Source organism: Habropoda laboriosa, unplaced genomic scaffold (assembly GCF_001263275.1).
Source record: "Habropoda laboriosa isolate 0110345459 unplaced genomic scaffold, ASM126327v1 scaffold86, whole genome shotgun sequence".
Taxonomy (NCBI): domain Eukaryota; kingdom Metazoa; phylum Arthropoda; class Insecta; order Hymenoptera; family Apidae; genus Habropoda; species Habropoda laboriosa.
The window spans coordinates 457,057-473,828 of NW_017100212.1; the positions used below are offsets into that span (position 1 = coordinate 457,057).

The 16,772-nt window shown below is 38.6% G+C and overlaps 1 protein-coding gene across 1 annotated transcript; it reads left to right on the top strand.

The window, feature by feature from the left end:
* The first annotated feature begins 2,719 nt into the window (after positions 1-2,719).
* LOC108570791 lies at positions 2,720-16,677 on the top strand. The gene is made up of 21 exons (XM_017932700.1): positions 2,720-2,816; positions 5,906-6,063; positions 6,330-6,461; positions 6,540-6,699; positions 7,675-7,860; positions 7,932-8,143; positions 8,225-8,369; positions 8,692-8,825; positions 8,884-9,031; positions 9,116-9,245; positions 9,549-9,721; positions 12,399-12,556; positions 13,468-13,599; positions 13,686-13,845; positions 13,931-14,119; positions 14,193-14,404; positions 14,489-14,633; positions 14,921-15,051; positions 15,117-15,261; positions 15,332-15,461; positions 16,461-16,677. Exons 1-21 carry the CDS (start codon positions 2,720-2,722, stop codon positions 16,675-16,677), a joined length of 3,294 nt encoding a protein of 1,097 aa, XP_017788189.1.
* Positions 16,678-16,772: the final 95 nt, after the last annotated feature.

Genomic DNA, 16,772 nt, shown 5'->3' on the forward strand with positions numbered 1-16,772 from the left:
GTATATTATAGCATTCGAACTTTAGTTCGAAGAAAATAGCGACGATACGAGGAGGGAATAGATAGCGCAAAAATAATACTATTTGTCGTAGAGTTTTGAAGAGAGAGAGAGAGTGTGTGCGAGCGTGTGAATGAGAGAAAGAAAGTTAAAGAATATTGTCGTATAGAGAAGCGCGAGAGGTTATGTGTGCGTGTAAAGAAGAAATAAGGAAAATACGAGGAAACGAGTGAAAGAGAAAGAAAAGTAAATTACGAGAAAAGAAAAAACAGAACAATTGCGCACGTATCCATATTTTATAGCTTTTACTTAAGAAATTAAACCGTACACGCAGAACGTGAAGTTAACTATATATATTTATATAGATACGTTGACACGGTATTGCCGATGAAATTATATCGAATTACTGGTAGGCTGGTATTATTACGATGATTTATCGCTTCGATTATTATTACCGTCGTTGGACGTTATTGCGCGTCAACGCTCTTAACTTTTTACGTACATACCGTAAAATACGCAGCACGACCGAAATACAGAGGACACACAAACACACAGGAAGGGAACGTAACGTGTGAAAACCGTTATTAAACTTATATAAAATACGGTGATTTATTTGTCATCATTACAAAACACACACACACACACAACTATCGCTGTCGTTCTTATTGCATATTATTATACAATACGATCACGATAATTAATTTCAGTCGCCAACACGTCACCGATTATCATTCGAAACGACGACGAAGAGATTACCAAGTTATATTATATCTATTAACGAAAAAAAAAAAAATAATACAATTATACCTTGCATGACTACGTAGGGCTATAACGCAGCCGAAGCAATACAAAGAGCAATATAGAGTTAAAAAGGTAATTAACGAGATTAAAGGTACTAAAGGTAAATGATATTAATAACCGCGGAGAAAAAACGCTGTAGGTACGTACATACATAAATACATACATACGTAAACTCGACACTTAAAAAAGAGAAAACATTCACACTTCTTTTTCATCTGTACACCATATACACAATTTACTTATATGTATGTACACGACATGACATATACGTACACACAACACACACACACACACACACGCGCGCGCGCGTACACGTATGATTATTGAATACACGAACGCCCAGATATTCGGGACACAGGAACACACCACAGGTGCACACTATGTATGGTCATTAATTTATTCTGACCGTAGTGCTAATTGTACTTAGCATTTACGTAGATGACACTAATTGCCTAGGTCGACCAGCTCGTCCCGGGTTCCTGTTGCCGTGTGCGTTACACCATTTCCCCCCACCCCACCCCTCTTTTCTCTAACCTCGCAGTGGTTTATTTCCCTCGAAAAGTCACGATGTGTCGCCACTGGTATCGTAAACGATGTAATTTCCTACGGTGTGTCCGGCGGCAGGTACGGAACCCTGGTCGAACGAATTTCGCCTAATAATGAAATAACAAAAAAAAAACGGTAGTGATATAGAGTTATTCGTAGATAACGCTAATGTATTTCACTCGGTGCCTGTGACAGCTAAGCTCGCTATCTGTTCAAGAACGAAACGATTGACAATACATTGTTGAGTAGAGAGCAAAACCTATTCGAACCTTTTCATCTTCCTTCGCGGGGCCTTGAACAACGCCCCATCGTCCATTCTAAATTTCTATCTCGCAGCTTTCTTTCACTCTTCTATTCTCTACGCTCAACTGTCTCCTTTTTTTCTTACGAATTTTTTAATTTCGTCTCGGTGCCTTTGAGTTTCTTTTATCACATTTTTGAAATTTTTCGCTAACGAACACGTTAGACCTAACCTATCTTCAGTCGAGTTTCAAGCGAAGGTGGATTACCGTTCAAGTGAAAGAAAAAAAAGAAAAGAAAAGAGAAATGAAAAGCCATGGAGAGAGTAAACGTGGGTTCCAAACGAGAGAGGATCGTTTACTTGAAATTTTTTTCCTTCGACGAAGCGGTAATTCCCCCCCGTACTTTGATAATTTCTTTCTCTCTGGTCGGCAACACGTTCGACCGACTACGACACGGCTGTTCACGGGTACCACCTGGAACACGTAGTATTAGCATGGTGTGAAAACGATAGTGACGCTAGATGAATTAGCTTTAAGCTTCTTTCTCGCTAAGAGAGAACCTATTATTATAATAACGATATTTACATACATTTGTATTATTTGTAAACTAGCGCTAATACAAAACTCCAATTTGTGCATCGACACGCGAAACAAGAAGAGAGTCCCGTTTCCCTGAACCCTTATTCCTGGACCCACGAAGCCCAGACGGATGAGAGCAAAATGAAATGAAATGTAACGAAATGAGATGAGATAAGATGAGATGAGATGAAAGAAAGAAAGAAAGAGAAGTAATGGAAAATAAGCTCCCGCCCTTGTTCCTGTTCCGTTCGTTCCGTTCGAACGGGCGACTTTTTTGTAAGAAAAAAAAACGAACAAAAAACAAAAGAAGAACAAAGAGAAACAAACGTAAAAAAAAGAAAAAGATAAGAAAAGAAGAAGATATGCACCCAGACACACCTTTCGTTTCTTCGTTCCGAGTTTCTGTAATTTTTTCCGCTCTGTAAAACGTCTTGTCTATATTATATGTATCTTCTCTCTCTGTAATTATCGGGCCTTTTCCTCCAAACGAAGTTAATACAAAAGAAAAAAAAAAGAAAATGAAACGAAGGGAAAAACGACAAAAAAAAGAAAAAATGCGAAAAAAAAATAACGACGATGATGAAGAAGAACACGGAATAAGAGAACACGAAAACTTTACCTATCCTGACATGCTTCTCATAGTGTTGGATGGTAACGTTACAAGACAAAAGGGAATAAAAGTTAATTGAGCATTGTTATCTATGTAATACAACATAGGATGTTTTGTATTATATTTTCATAATAAATAGACACGTAGAAAAAGACGTATTAACCATACCAGCGTTAATTTTTTTACTCTCCGTCATTTTTCCTTACTCCACAAGAATTCGTCGGTTGAAAATTCAGAGAAATTTGTATTTTTTTCTTTTTTTTCCTTTTAAACTTTTTCATTTCATCAATTTTTCTCCCCTCATTTTTGTACGTAATAAAATCGATCATGGGCGAACGTATATATTCATGAAGAAGAAAGGTCTGACAAATAAGTCACTCAACGTTAATACTTGTTAAAAGCCTTGATAGACGTAGACTAGTTAAATAACCTTATGGAACAGGTTCCGATCGATTTTACCGGTTTAAACTGACAATAAACGACGAGCAACGTGATGAAGCGAACCAGTCATAAGCTATTAGGAAAGCTATTTTGCCGAACGATCCAACACGAAATTACTTTATCTGGTTTATTTAAACTTTAATCAACTCGTGAATATGCATTGTCACCAATAAAGGGAAACGAATAAATTCGCAATAACACTTGTTCCAAGTAAATCATTCTAAATCGAACGATAATTTTTGAATTTTATAAAAAAAAAGTGAACATCTCGTGATAATCATCGATATTGATGAAATTTTGATATGTGGTAGTACTCAAACAAATATTAGACCCGTATTTTTTTTTATTAGCAACCGCCCACGTTGAAGGGGAGAAAATCTCTCTGGAACATTTGGGCGCAAAACATGGTTGGCCTGATATCTCGAAAATGATTGTAGATAGAGGAATGGTGTAACTTGTTAAATTTCATATTTTTGAATGACAAATTTAACTGTGCGAAAAAATTTGAAATAAGTCCATTTGTTTAAAAAATATAAGCAAATACAAATATGTTCTCACCCACATCTTTGAGGACGATTTTCTCCCCTTCAACGTGGACGATTTTTAATAAAAAAAAAATACGTGTCGAATATTTTTTCGAGTACTACAACATTCCAAAGTTTCATTGAAATCGGCGATGAAACACTTCGGAACGTTTTTTTGTCAGTGAAAATTTTGCTACAATTTTTTCCATTTTATTTATACGAGTGTTATCAAATGCTTTTAAGAAACGCGACAGGTATACGTAAAAAGAAGGTTTGCTCGGAGCTCCATGACAGGTCACGTGTTATCTAATAGTTCCTGCTGCCTCGTCACGAGAGCCATGAAGAGAAGCTATAGAGACGATCACGTATTGGCTCTTCCATTATAAAGCAACAACTCCGATACCCTTTCCCGCTGGCTAACAATAAAAGAGCGCGGGTGTTGAACTTAAGGAGGCAGCCGAGAGCTGAGCGTGGATGAAATTCAAGTAAAACTCAGCAAAAGCTAGCAGCCTTTCAAGTACCCGAAGAATGTGGAACGTTTCTACGGAGCTCGTCTCCTTTCTCCTCGTTTTCCCTGGCTTTTCTCACCTACAAACTTTGCGCTTTCTGCGAAAAATATCTAGTAGATCCTCCACGAGAAATTTCAACAATTTCGATATATTCTTATTCGAAATTTGAACTTTTAAACGTGATCCGACGTCTTTCTTTTTCCAGAAAAATACCATGAAGAGTAACATTACCGTACCAGATGCACCATAATTTACATTGTTGTACACGAGTTCATGGACAATCAGCTAATCGTGTTATATCACGTTGACGCATCATTCCACGTGATAGACAATATAATAGGAAATTTTTACAACATCGTCATTAACAGGTTACCAGAATTTCGTCGAACCACGCTTCGGTCCAAATAAATTGATCGCGTTCCATTGAATTCGCCTGGACATTATTCACAGTGACAAATATGAAGGATTTACTCTGCTTGGACGTCGTTCTTCTTGTGTGATTAGTTTAAAACAGTGTTGAAAATATTTTTTTCTTTTATTTTTCATCTGGTCGTTCATGTCTGTTCTTATTCCTTTTGTACTATATTCACGAGTTTGAAATTTCAATTCGAATACCGGCACAAAATTTATTTATAAAAGAATTTTATTTATTTTAAATTTTATTTAAAAAAGATCTGTAATTGACAGCAGCTTCTCAACTATAGAAGAAACTCATCAAGTGCTTACTATTATGGTGTATATCTATCTTAAAGAGTTGAGTGCCGCGTTAATTTCTCGTGGGGCACCGATGGCCCACGCTATTGCATTCACGATTCGAATGCAATGCACCGGCGACCCACGTGGGTCACCGATGACCCACACGATTGCATTGATTATTTGAACGCAACGCACCGGTGACCCACGTGGGTCATCGGTGACCCACGCTATTGCATTCATTTATGTTACTTTTCAAAAACAGTACGCGTCCCAGAGAATTGAAAATTAATTACTACGTCGCGTGGGTCATCGATGGCCCACGATACAATTGCATTATACACGACAGTTAAACGCTATCACGAATCATTTCACGAGCGAAAAGTTCAACGTGATGTATTGCCGCACGTATTATATACCAACTGCAGTCACATATTTGCAAAATAAACGTGTACTTTACACTACAGATGCAATGGTTACTTTCAATACGTTGCTTCATGAAAACCCTGACAATTGACCTTGGAGAAATGTCAACATCGTTGAACAAGCTATATATTATAATTTCTTCCAGAAGTTGGTTACGTGCCATGAATGGAACTGTCTCAACGAATGGAAATGGAAAAACGTTGCAATTAAATTCTACTAATTACACCGTACGATTTATAAATTTTTCAATAGAAACTTTCTGTATAATTTACGGCGAATGGGGTGAAGTTTCTTACAGATCTCCGTCCAATTAACGAGTAACAGAAATCTCATTACATCAACCTGACTTAGTTTTTTTTTCTTTCCCATCAAGGGCAGCAGGATGAAAAATGCTCGCATACTCATTCCTGTCACTCGACGATCCAATAATTCAAACGTTTCACCGATGACATATTCCGATATAAATTGTCTTGGATTGTGGAAAACGTTTCATTAGTCAGATGAGTATGATACTGGTCTTGTGCGTTGTTCTTCTAGCGTCGACCGTTCATGGTCAACGCATGAGCGATGTCGTACAGACAGACAAAGGTCCTGTACAGGGTAGAATCTTCGAGACACTGTGGTACAGCAAGCTTTACTCGGCCTTCGAGGGAATTCCATTTGGTAAACCACCAGTCGGCCCTCTCAGATTCAGGGTAAAAATCTTCTCTGTGTTCATCGTTGTGTCAAATTTTCCTTTTTACTCTCCTTTCTTTTTTATTTCCTTGGAAAATTTTTGTTCTTTTTCCAAATTTCTGTTCTCCCCTATTCTAAAATTTCTATTAGTTAGGTGACCAATTAAGTGACTATTAATTAGAGAATTAGAACGGAAAAATAATTAATAGACAGCAGTGAAATGAAAAGTCTTCCATTGAAGATTGTCAAATTAGGCATACGTCAACGAAGATTCCGTTTTATATAGAAAACTGTCGAGGCTGATCCATGGACAGATGTGATAAACGCCACGAAGAATACAATATCCTGCTCGCAAGCTTTCATTCTTGGACCTACTGGAGACGAGGATTGTCTTTACCTGAACGTTTTCACACCTCTGGTAAATTGATTCGTTTAACAAAACGAGGTTTTCTAATTAATCGCAATGCCAAACATGTTTTTTCTTAATTATCAATAGGTGGACCTTAAGAATATTACAAGTTTGAAAGCGGTATTAGTATGGATCTATGGAGGTGCATTCACGATGGGATCGTCGTTGCCCGGTGTATACGGCCCTGACTTCTTCCTGGAGAAGGATATAGTGTTCGTCAGCTTCAACTATCGTGTCGATGTATTAGGTAGGAAGGTATTCCAACTGTCACGTCCAACAAATTTCAATAATTAAAAAAAAAATGGCAAGATGAATTTCAATGGTTAGAAAAAAAAATGGAAAGACGAATTCCAATGGTTGAAAAAATGGCAAGACGAATTCCAATGGTCTAAAAAAAAAGAAAATGGGAAGGGTGGAAATCCTTCCTCTTTCTTCATTCATTTAGTGAATTTACACAGAGGAAGAAATTACACTATTTATTTCGCATCAATTATTGTTATTGAGATTATCACTCAGCCATCGAATTATGTATTAACGCGATGAAATCTCACACTCTAGATCAGAGGTTAGTCTTTATCAGAGATTATTACGTATGTACATATGTGTGTAGGTAGTTAACTATAAATGAACATTTTTTGACAAATCCTTTATTTGTAATACACATTTATTAATGAGAAATATGGAATTCGTTCTTTTTGGATAATATTTCATTTAACTGTACATAACTCGCGGGTCATGAAAAAACTGATGGCGGGCTGCAGTTTGCCGACCCCTGCTCTAGACGTTCGTATTGCTATCACCAATCACCATATTCGTTTTCTATATTATATAGTATCGGGGCCTCCGTACTCAAATAGGAAACCTCGAAGGAAGAATGAAGAGGGAGTGATTGGCGTAGCGCGCAAAGCCTTGGTTTACTAATCCGGAGGTCCCGGGTTCGATTCCCGCTGGGTCCCTCAATATTTTTTCGTCGATTCCTACAATTATATATAACCTACGAAACCTCGAAGGAAGAATGAAGAGGGAGTGATTGGCGTAGCGCGCAAAGCCTTGGTTTACTAATCCGGAGGTCGCGGGTTCGATTCCCGTTGGGTCCGTCAATGTTTTTTCGTCGATTCCTACAATTATATATAACCTAATTTTTCTGACCTGATCTCCCAGATCGAAAAAAGTTCCCAAAAAATTGAACATCCAAAAATTTCAATTCGCTATATCCTTACAGGATTCCTGGCGCTGGACGTCGAAGGTGCAGAGGGCAACGCAGGTCTATGGGATCAGGTGTTTGCTCTAAGATGGGTGAAGAAGAACATCGCTGCTTTCGGTGGCGATCCAAACCAAATAACCCTAGCTGGAGAGAGCGCTGGTGCAGCTTCTGTCGGTTATCACCTGCTCATACCTGAATCTGCAGGTACAATAAACACCTGATTCCAGAGAAAACGTGTAATTAGGAAATTCAACTGAAAATTTCCTGTATTCCAGGCCTGTTCAACAAGATTATCCTCCAAAGTGGCACACCTTTGTCACCATGGGCGTATCACTCGCGAGCAAACGCTATTCAAAGTACTTTGCGCCTTGCTAACGCTTTAGGCTGTTATAGTTCGAATCAAACCGAGGTGTTGGAGTTCATGGAAAAGCAAAATCTCCACGATCTCCTGATGCTATCTCGTTTACAGGGCAGTTACGTCTTACCGGTATATCAATAATGTCTTCCTTCGTTCGATTAGTATGCAGAATACGTAACAGATCGTGTTACAAGAAATTTGTTCAAACAGGGAGTACTCTACTATCCGTTCGTTCCAACCTCGACGAACGATCTTCTGGCTGATTGTCCCATAGCGAATTTACGGACTGGAAACTTCTCCAAGGTACCAGTACTGATGGGCTACAACAAGGACGAAGCAGTATTGTTCTCCTTTGGTGAGCATAATTCAAAATTTTCTCGAATATTCTCTACTTTTCCTTCACTTTTTATACAGGCAATACAAGTTTCAGAACTTCAGTAAAAAAAAGTTCTAATAAATATACATCCAAAAATTAGTATTTTCAAAGTTATGAATAATTTTCGTTTAGGTTGAAACCACTTAGAAACTAACTTTGAAAATATTCACGTTCATTAGGACTTTTCTTTCTTTTTTCACCACTCTGTATAATTTTCGATATTTCTCCATTTTCTTCTTCACGTTTGTTTCACTCTTCTACTTATTTTTGTCATTTAATAATTTTTCATTCTGGTTATCAGTGCTTGACGTAGTAAAGAATTTGTTGTTCGACGAGCTCCTGCGGTTCTCCTTCTTGGAAGTCTTCGACAGTGTGAACGTATTCAATGAATTTGCCTATAACATCTCGACAGATGCAGAAAACAACATGATAAAGGTAGATTAATTTTCTTATCGACGTTGTAATCGAACAATTTTCAACACGATTCTTACAGCTAGCGTCAGCGTACTACATATCTGGACCAGTGGATCTAACGCAAAGGTACATCACGAAATACAACTCTGATCATCCTGTTTACTACTATCATCTCGCCTACGATTCCAAGTACAATCTTCACAGGCTGCTGGATAGCAGTATGGACGGTAATTAAAGAACTTTGTACGTTTGGTGGAATTTTCGAAGGAAGATATTTGCTGGGAGAATTCAACCTTGTCTTTCGATCTCAGGTGTTGCTCATGCAGACGACCTCGGTTTTCTCTTCAATATCGGAGTGATCACTCCTATCGATCCATTGGACACTGTGAATTTGTTCCGGAACGAAATGGTCACGCTGTGGGCGAACTTTGCGAAATACAGGTAAGGGAAAATATGTACATAGGCGTAATTATATATGGAAATATGAAAATTGTGGAAAAAAAGTGAATTTCAATGTAATTTCTAATGGAGAATTTTCTTTTAATTTTCTTACTTCTAATTTAATTGTCTCATTTTTATTTTTTTATTTTCTCATTTTTAATTTAATTTCCTTATTTCTAACTCAATTTTCTTATTTCTGATTTAATTTCCTTATTCCTAAATCAAATTTCCTTACTTTATTTCTTAATTTTTTTTCAAATTTTGTTACGATATCAGAATTTACAATCGTGATTACGATTTCAGCAATCCCACGCCTAATAACGAGACGATCAACGGGGCAGTTTGGCAGCCATCAGGAGTGGAAGGATTACAGCTGGACATAAATACCGTATTCACGATGAAGAACCGTACTTTGAGCCCGGAATTCCAGGAAATGGAGAAATACTACGACATAGCGTTGCCATACGCCACTCTCTGTAGCAATCCTTCCATGATCGCTAACGAGACTGCGTTCCCTTGAAATCTGGAAATCTACAGGAGATCTTCGTTTCAACGACGACGAAACATTTTATGATTATGATTTCTTATTATTTTACACGACATGTACGAATAATGAAGAATTCGAACGACTACTTTTATTCCTACCTCTCTTTCATTTGGGTATTACTAATTGGGGTTCCTGTGGTGCTTTGTATCGATATTTCTATGCTTAGATACCTTATCCAAGGATGTTCCTTATGAAAACAATAAAATACAAATTTCATTCGTGATGTTAAATGAATTATTAATAATTTTCCTGGTTCATTATCTGCAACCATATTTCAGACGCTAAGTGTAACGTTTAATCTTACAAATTTTATTATTACAATTCTGCGTTAGGAATTCATCAGAAATTCGACATTTCGTGGAACTATGGAGGTGGAACTATGTAAATATTTCTAATAATTATACCATTTAAGTGAAGAAAAATAAAATTAATGAAAATACTATTTACTCTTGAATTATTTCACTCGTACTATAGCGAAATTAGAACAGCGTTGATGTGAGTATAATTGGTGGAAGCTATATACAGGGTGTTTCGAAAAAATTGGACAAAACTTTGTGTATAAAATCTGTGTGTTGAAATAAAGAGAAAAGTTTCATAAACATACAGTAATGTCTCCACAAGTGTCAGTCCGCAAGGAACCTAAACCTGACACTTGTAGAGTCATTATCCCGAAATTTTTCTTAACATATTGATGAGATTTTTCTGATGAAAATGACATCAAACACGACATAAGTTGAACAATATTTACTTATTAACACGTTCACTGTCACGCCAGATATTTCACTGTTTGAGATAAAACAGTCGCCCTGTATTACATTACATACTTAAATACCAACTTTTTTAATTTTACGTTGTTTTATCCCGAAATTTTTATTAACATATTGATGAGATTTTTCTGATGAAAATGACTTCAAACACGACATAATTTGAACAATATTTACTTATTAACACATTCACTGTCACGCCAGATATTTCACTGTTTGAGATAAAACAGTCGCCCTGTATTACATTACATAACCCTAAATTTTCTTTTTTTTTACGTGGAGGTAGGCCGACATTAAATTAATTACTCAATAAGTATTAATAAGGCCCTACATTTTCTTTTTTTTTACGTGGAGGTAGGCCGACATTAAATTAATTACTCAATAAGTATCAATAAGTAAATGTTGTTCAAATTATATCGTGTTTGATCTCATTTTCATCAGAAAAATATCACCAACATGTTAAAAAAAATTTCAGATGAAAAAACGTAAAATTAAAGAATTTATATTTTTCTATTATAAATTGTCGAGCCGTGAAATCTGGTAAAAGAAACCGAGTGGTGTAGCGTTACACGCTTGACTGACAGCGAGCGAGATAACATAGGCGCAGGACCATCTATACTGACACTTGTAGAATCCAAACTGGCTGACACTTGTAGAGACATTACTATATATCCAAAAATGAATATTAGCACCAAAAAGTATAATTATTTAAAGTTTCCTTCATGAAACTGTAGCCTTGCTATTGTAGGAACCTAGGGAAAAATATTGAGGGACCCAAACGGAAATTGAACACTTGAGACCTTCGGCTTAGCAAGCCGTGGCTTTGCGCGCTACGCCAACCAGTTTTAACAGTTCAACAGTTTAGTTTTTATTTGTATCTTAAGTGCTTCTGCCTATTACATAGTTAATTTAGATATAATAAAATTCTTAAAGTTTTAGGTTGCGTTGCCTGTCCGGAGACATTTGGCGCATGTCCTGTTTTCTTCGCTTTTCAGTGCTTGTTGTGTGAGTAGTGAGAACTGAGCTGTTGTGACTAGGAGAAATTTACAATAAAAACCTGTCGCTTACGCCAACCACTCCCTCTCTATTCTCCCTTGTCGGTTTCCTATTTGGGTATGGAGGCCCCCCTACTACACTATAGATTGTCGAACTCGTTCAAAAATGTCGAGATCAGATTTTCATAAGCTTCCACGATAAGATGGCGAAGTATATTTTCAGCGCAGCTGAAATTTAAATTCAAATACGAGCAGAAAATTAATTTAAAAAGACAGATGCTAAGGGAATACCGTTAAAAAATGTTTCACCCACGTCGGTTAGGTAGGTTTAGACACCTATTTCAACATATCACTCCAACTGCAGTCACATATTTGCCAAATAAATATTTACCTTGCGCTACACGCGCGACAATTAATTTCAATACTGACACCCCCGACAATTAACCTTGAAGAAATGTTCACATCGTTGAATAAGCTGTACATTAACTTATTCTCGACTGTCTTAACAAATGTGAACGACAAAACGTAACAATGAAATTCTACTAATTACATCCTATAATCCATACATTTTCCAATAGAAATTCACCTTCTTGCGTAATCTACCGTCAATACAGAAGACTTTATTACATTTCCTGCTAATTAACGTCCGACGTATCCTATTATGCCAGCCTGAATTATGTCCTCACGCGAAGAACAGCAGGGTGAAAACTGTTTGCACACTCACTCTTGTCATGCGATCGTCCAATAATTCAAACGATATCGAATTTCGGTATAAATTGCCCTAGATCGCGGTGAACGTTCAGTAGCAAAATGTATTCGACAATGTTCCTGTGCATTGTTCTACTAGCGGCGGCCGTTCAGGCTCAGGATATGAGCCAGATCGTCCAGACGGATAAGGGTCCGGTACAGGGAAGAGTATACAAGACGGTATTGCATTCGAAGGACTATTCGGCCTTCGAGGGAATTCCCTTCGCCCAACCACCAGTTGGACCTCTCAGATTCAAGGTAAGTATCGTTGGTATTGACACATTGACAACGGAGTGTTTTTAGCCGCGCTTGACATCGGTACGAGGTGATTCGAGGGTTTCTTTTTTCAGTCGCGTTTCGTTGGAGAAAATTGCGGTAACTTTTTAATTAATTAATATTTTTCGAAGAAATTTTGAGGGAAGTGGAAAAACGTAGATATAATTGTTTTAACTCGTGAAACATCTGTCGTGGCATTTCTGAAGAGATATCGAACCATTTCTAGCGTTTTATACATTTACGCAAATTATTAACGCAAAAATGCTTAACGGAGGAACGAAACGAGGAACCTAAACGGAAATGGCAAACTTACCGTCTACTAGGTTCTTCATTTTGCATTGAATTTTTCTTCTCCGAGAACTATCTTCTCTGAGAGCTGGAAAAAATTTCAGTTAGACGGCACAAGGGCGAGAGGTGTGAAGTTGGCTAACTCTCCTTTAATCAAGCACAAGTCTAGTCATTATTGGCAGATGTGATAATTCTGACGAATCGGTTCCTGTAAAATTTCGCGACGGGAGAGTCAGGCGGTGTGAGAAAAGTACTCTTGCCCTGCGGGCTCCAGAGTTTGCCCTCGGGGCAGCGCAGGGGCAAAAGGGCTACTTCGTGCGCACCGCTTGAATCTTCCACCACGCGGTGCTGTTTGATCCGATTAGTCGATCTTATTGCATGTGGCCAATAACGATAATAGGTGTGCTCAATTTCTGCGATTATTTCTTTCTCTGCGACAAACCATTCTGTTTCGTAAGAAAATTTCTGTTCCGATAGCTAAGTACTGAATTGCTCGCTATTGTTCAATCTTAATGGCAGAATGATCGATAGACAACATGGAGATAAACCTTCAAATTAGCTGAGACACATTCTAACGAAGTTTCTTTTCCCCACGACGAACGCAGAAACCTGAATTGCCCGATCCATGGACAGAGGTGAAGATAGTTCAGGACAACACGAACTTCTGCGCTCAAGTCCTCACTCTTGGCACCAGCGGAGACGAAGATTGCCTCTACCTGAACGTGTACACGCCTGTGGTAAAATGAACTCGTCCAACGAAACGAAAAATTGATCCAATCACCTCCAATTCTACACTAAGCATTTCTTCCAATCGCCGAAACAGGTGGACATTGCTAATGTGACAGTGAAGAAACCAGTTATGGTCTACACCTACGGTGGTGGTTTCACCACAGGATGGTCGTGGCCAGGTGTATACGGTCCTGACTACCTCCTCGAGGAAGACGTATTGGTCGTCATCTTCAACTATCGTATCGACATCCTAGGTAAGAATCCTCCGGAGTATCCGTCCGAGGAAACAATTCGTAGAATTCTAACCAGAGACACTATTCATCAGCTGTGTCTTTGCAGGATTCTTGGCATTGGACGTGAACGGTGAACAGTTAGGCAACGCAGCTCTCTGGGATCAAAACCTTGCTCTTAAATGGGTGCAGAAGAACATCGCTGCCTTCGGTGGTGATCCAAACCAAGTGACTCTGTTCGGTGAAAGTGCCGGTGCCGCTTCTGTATCCTTCCAGATGTTTATGCCTGAATCTGCAGGTACGACGAATTAGTAACGATCTAATCGTGGAAATTTTCGAGTCGTTCAATTTTAATTCTCGTATTATTCCAGGATTGTTCCACAAAGTGATCCTTCAGAGTTCCTCAGCTTTGTGCCCGTGGGCGTACCATTCTCGACCAGAGGCTATACAGGACACTCTGAACGTTGCTGCAGCTTTGGGCTTCTACAGTTTGGATCAAACTGAGGTGTTCAATTTCTTGCAACAGCAACCTGCTGCTGATCTCCTCGAGGTGTCGCGTGCACATGGTGCCTATTCGGTACCGGTACGTTATTCGTGGTTTAACTTTCGTCGATCGTTATGGTGAAAGCGTGTATGGATTGTGTTGTGAGATATTTCTGTTAAACAGGGACCACTGTACTTCCCATTCGTTCCTACGTCGACGAACGATACTGTGGATAATTGTCCCATTGCAAAATTGCGAACTGGAAACTTCACGAAAGTACCTGTGCTGATGGGCTACAACGATAATGAGGCTGCACTGTTCTCCCTTGGTGAGTGTAATTGTCGTTCGACAAATTTCCACTATTTTCCTTCGGGTTTCTTTTTAAACAGGGTGGTAGAAAAGAGGATTCTAAATTTTAAGGGTAGTTTTAGCGGAGGAAATATGTTGTAATAAACATGTGTAGGTATTTTAACACGTTAAACAACTGGGCCATGCGAACTATAAACAGAAGACGACTAACGAAAAGTATAGCGTCAGTCACCGGCGACTGACATGGCGCTTAACGTGTTAACAAGTTATTATTGTTTTCTAATCATTTTTCGTGTTGATTATTAGGTGTGGACGCTTTAAGACAAGGATTATCCGATGCCTTGGAAACGATCTCTAGGAACGTTCTTTTCAGCTCCACCATCCTGAAGGACTTTGCCAATACAGTCATGAACGGCACGCAAGAGGAGATAATAAAGGTAAATGAACTACTCGTTGATATTTTACTGGAACGTTTTCCAACACGATTCCGTGTTATTTACAGCTAGCGTCTACGTACCATTTCGTTGCGCCAATGGAGCTGACGCAGAGATACTTCGTCAAGAACAGCCCGTTCTCCGTTTACTACTACTACTTTTCCTACGATTCGAAGTACAACCTTCACAAGTTTGCTGATAACAGAATCAAAGGTAAGTTGAAATGCTGGAATATTCGAAAGAACTTTTTCCACGGAATAATTTCAACGTTTCTGGTTCTTAGGTGTTGCTCACGCTGACGACCTCGGTGTAATATGGAACATTGCCATTATCAGCAACAACGATCCAACGAACATATACAACGTATACCGCCAAAATGTGGTCGAATTGTGGGCGAACTTTGCGAAAACAGGGTGAGAGAAGTATATGTATAGGAGATCGAGGTCTCCCATACCCATAATCACGAGCATTAACAACGAGGAAATTGAGAGTTTTTCAAAATCTTTTATTTTGGCGTCTTTAAATTTTACCAAAATTCAGAAATTTATCATTTCATTCAATTCGAGTGAAAGTGTGCAAAGGGTAAAAGTTGAGGATTGAATTAAGGTGAAAGTGTGCCAAAAGTCGATAATAGTACTGTGCGAGGAAATTTTCACAACGCCTATAGGCGCCAAAATTTTCAAAGCGCCTATAGGCGCCAAAGTCACAGTGCGAGAAAATTTTCAAAGCGTCTATGGGCCCTAAGGACCCATATTTAAATCGCCTATGGGCCCCAAGATCACATATATTTAAATCGCCTATGGGCCCTAAGGTCCCATATTTAAATCGCCTATGGGCCTTAAGGTTCCATATTTAAATCGCCTATGGGCCCTAAGGTACCATATTTAAATCGCCTAAGGGCCCTAAGATCCCATATTTAAATCGCATATGGGCCCTAAGGTCCCATATTTAAATCGCCTATGGGCCCTAAGGTACCATATTTAAATCGCCTAAGGGCCTTAAGGTTCCATATTTAAATCGCCTATGGGCCCTAAGGTACCATATTTAAATCGCCTAAGGGCCCTAAGATCCCATATTTAAATCGCATATGGGCCCTAAAGTCCCATATTTAAATCGCCTATGGGCCCTAAGGTCTCATATTTAATCGCCTATGGGCCCTAAGGTTCCGTATTTAAATCGCCTAGGGGCCCTAAGGTTCCATATTTAAATCGTCTATGGGCCCTAAGGTCCCATATTTAAATCGCCTATGGGCCCCAAGGTCCCATATTTAAATCGCCTATGGGCCCTTAGGTTCCATATTTAAATCGTCTATAGGCCTCAAAGTCACAGTGCGCGAAAACTTGCAAAGCTTCTTTTTAATTGTTCTTTTTTCTGACTGTTTGAGAAATTTATATTCGCGATCATGGTTTCAGCAACCCCACACCTAACAACGTGCCAGTGAACGGAGCAGTTTGGGAGCCATCAGGAGTCAATGGACTACAGATTAATCTGAATGAAACATTCTCGATGGTCCCGCGTCAAGCGGACCTGGGAACCCTAATGTGGGAGCAATTCTACGACTCTTATTCGCCCTATACTACCCTCTGCGACGATCCTATTATGCTTGGTACTCCAAACGCATTTGCTTAAATCTTGAACTACGATTTCCGATAATTTCGATTATTCTTTTTAATCTATTTATCAATGTTTGTCCAACGCAATTTAATTGGACCTTTAAATAAATA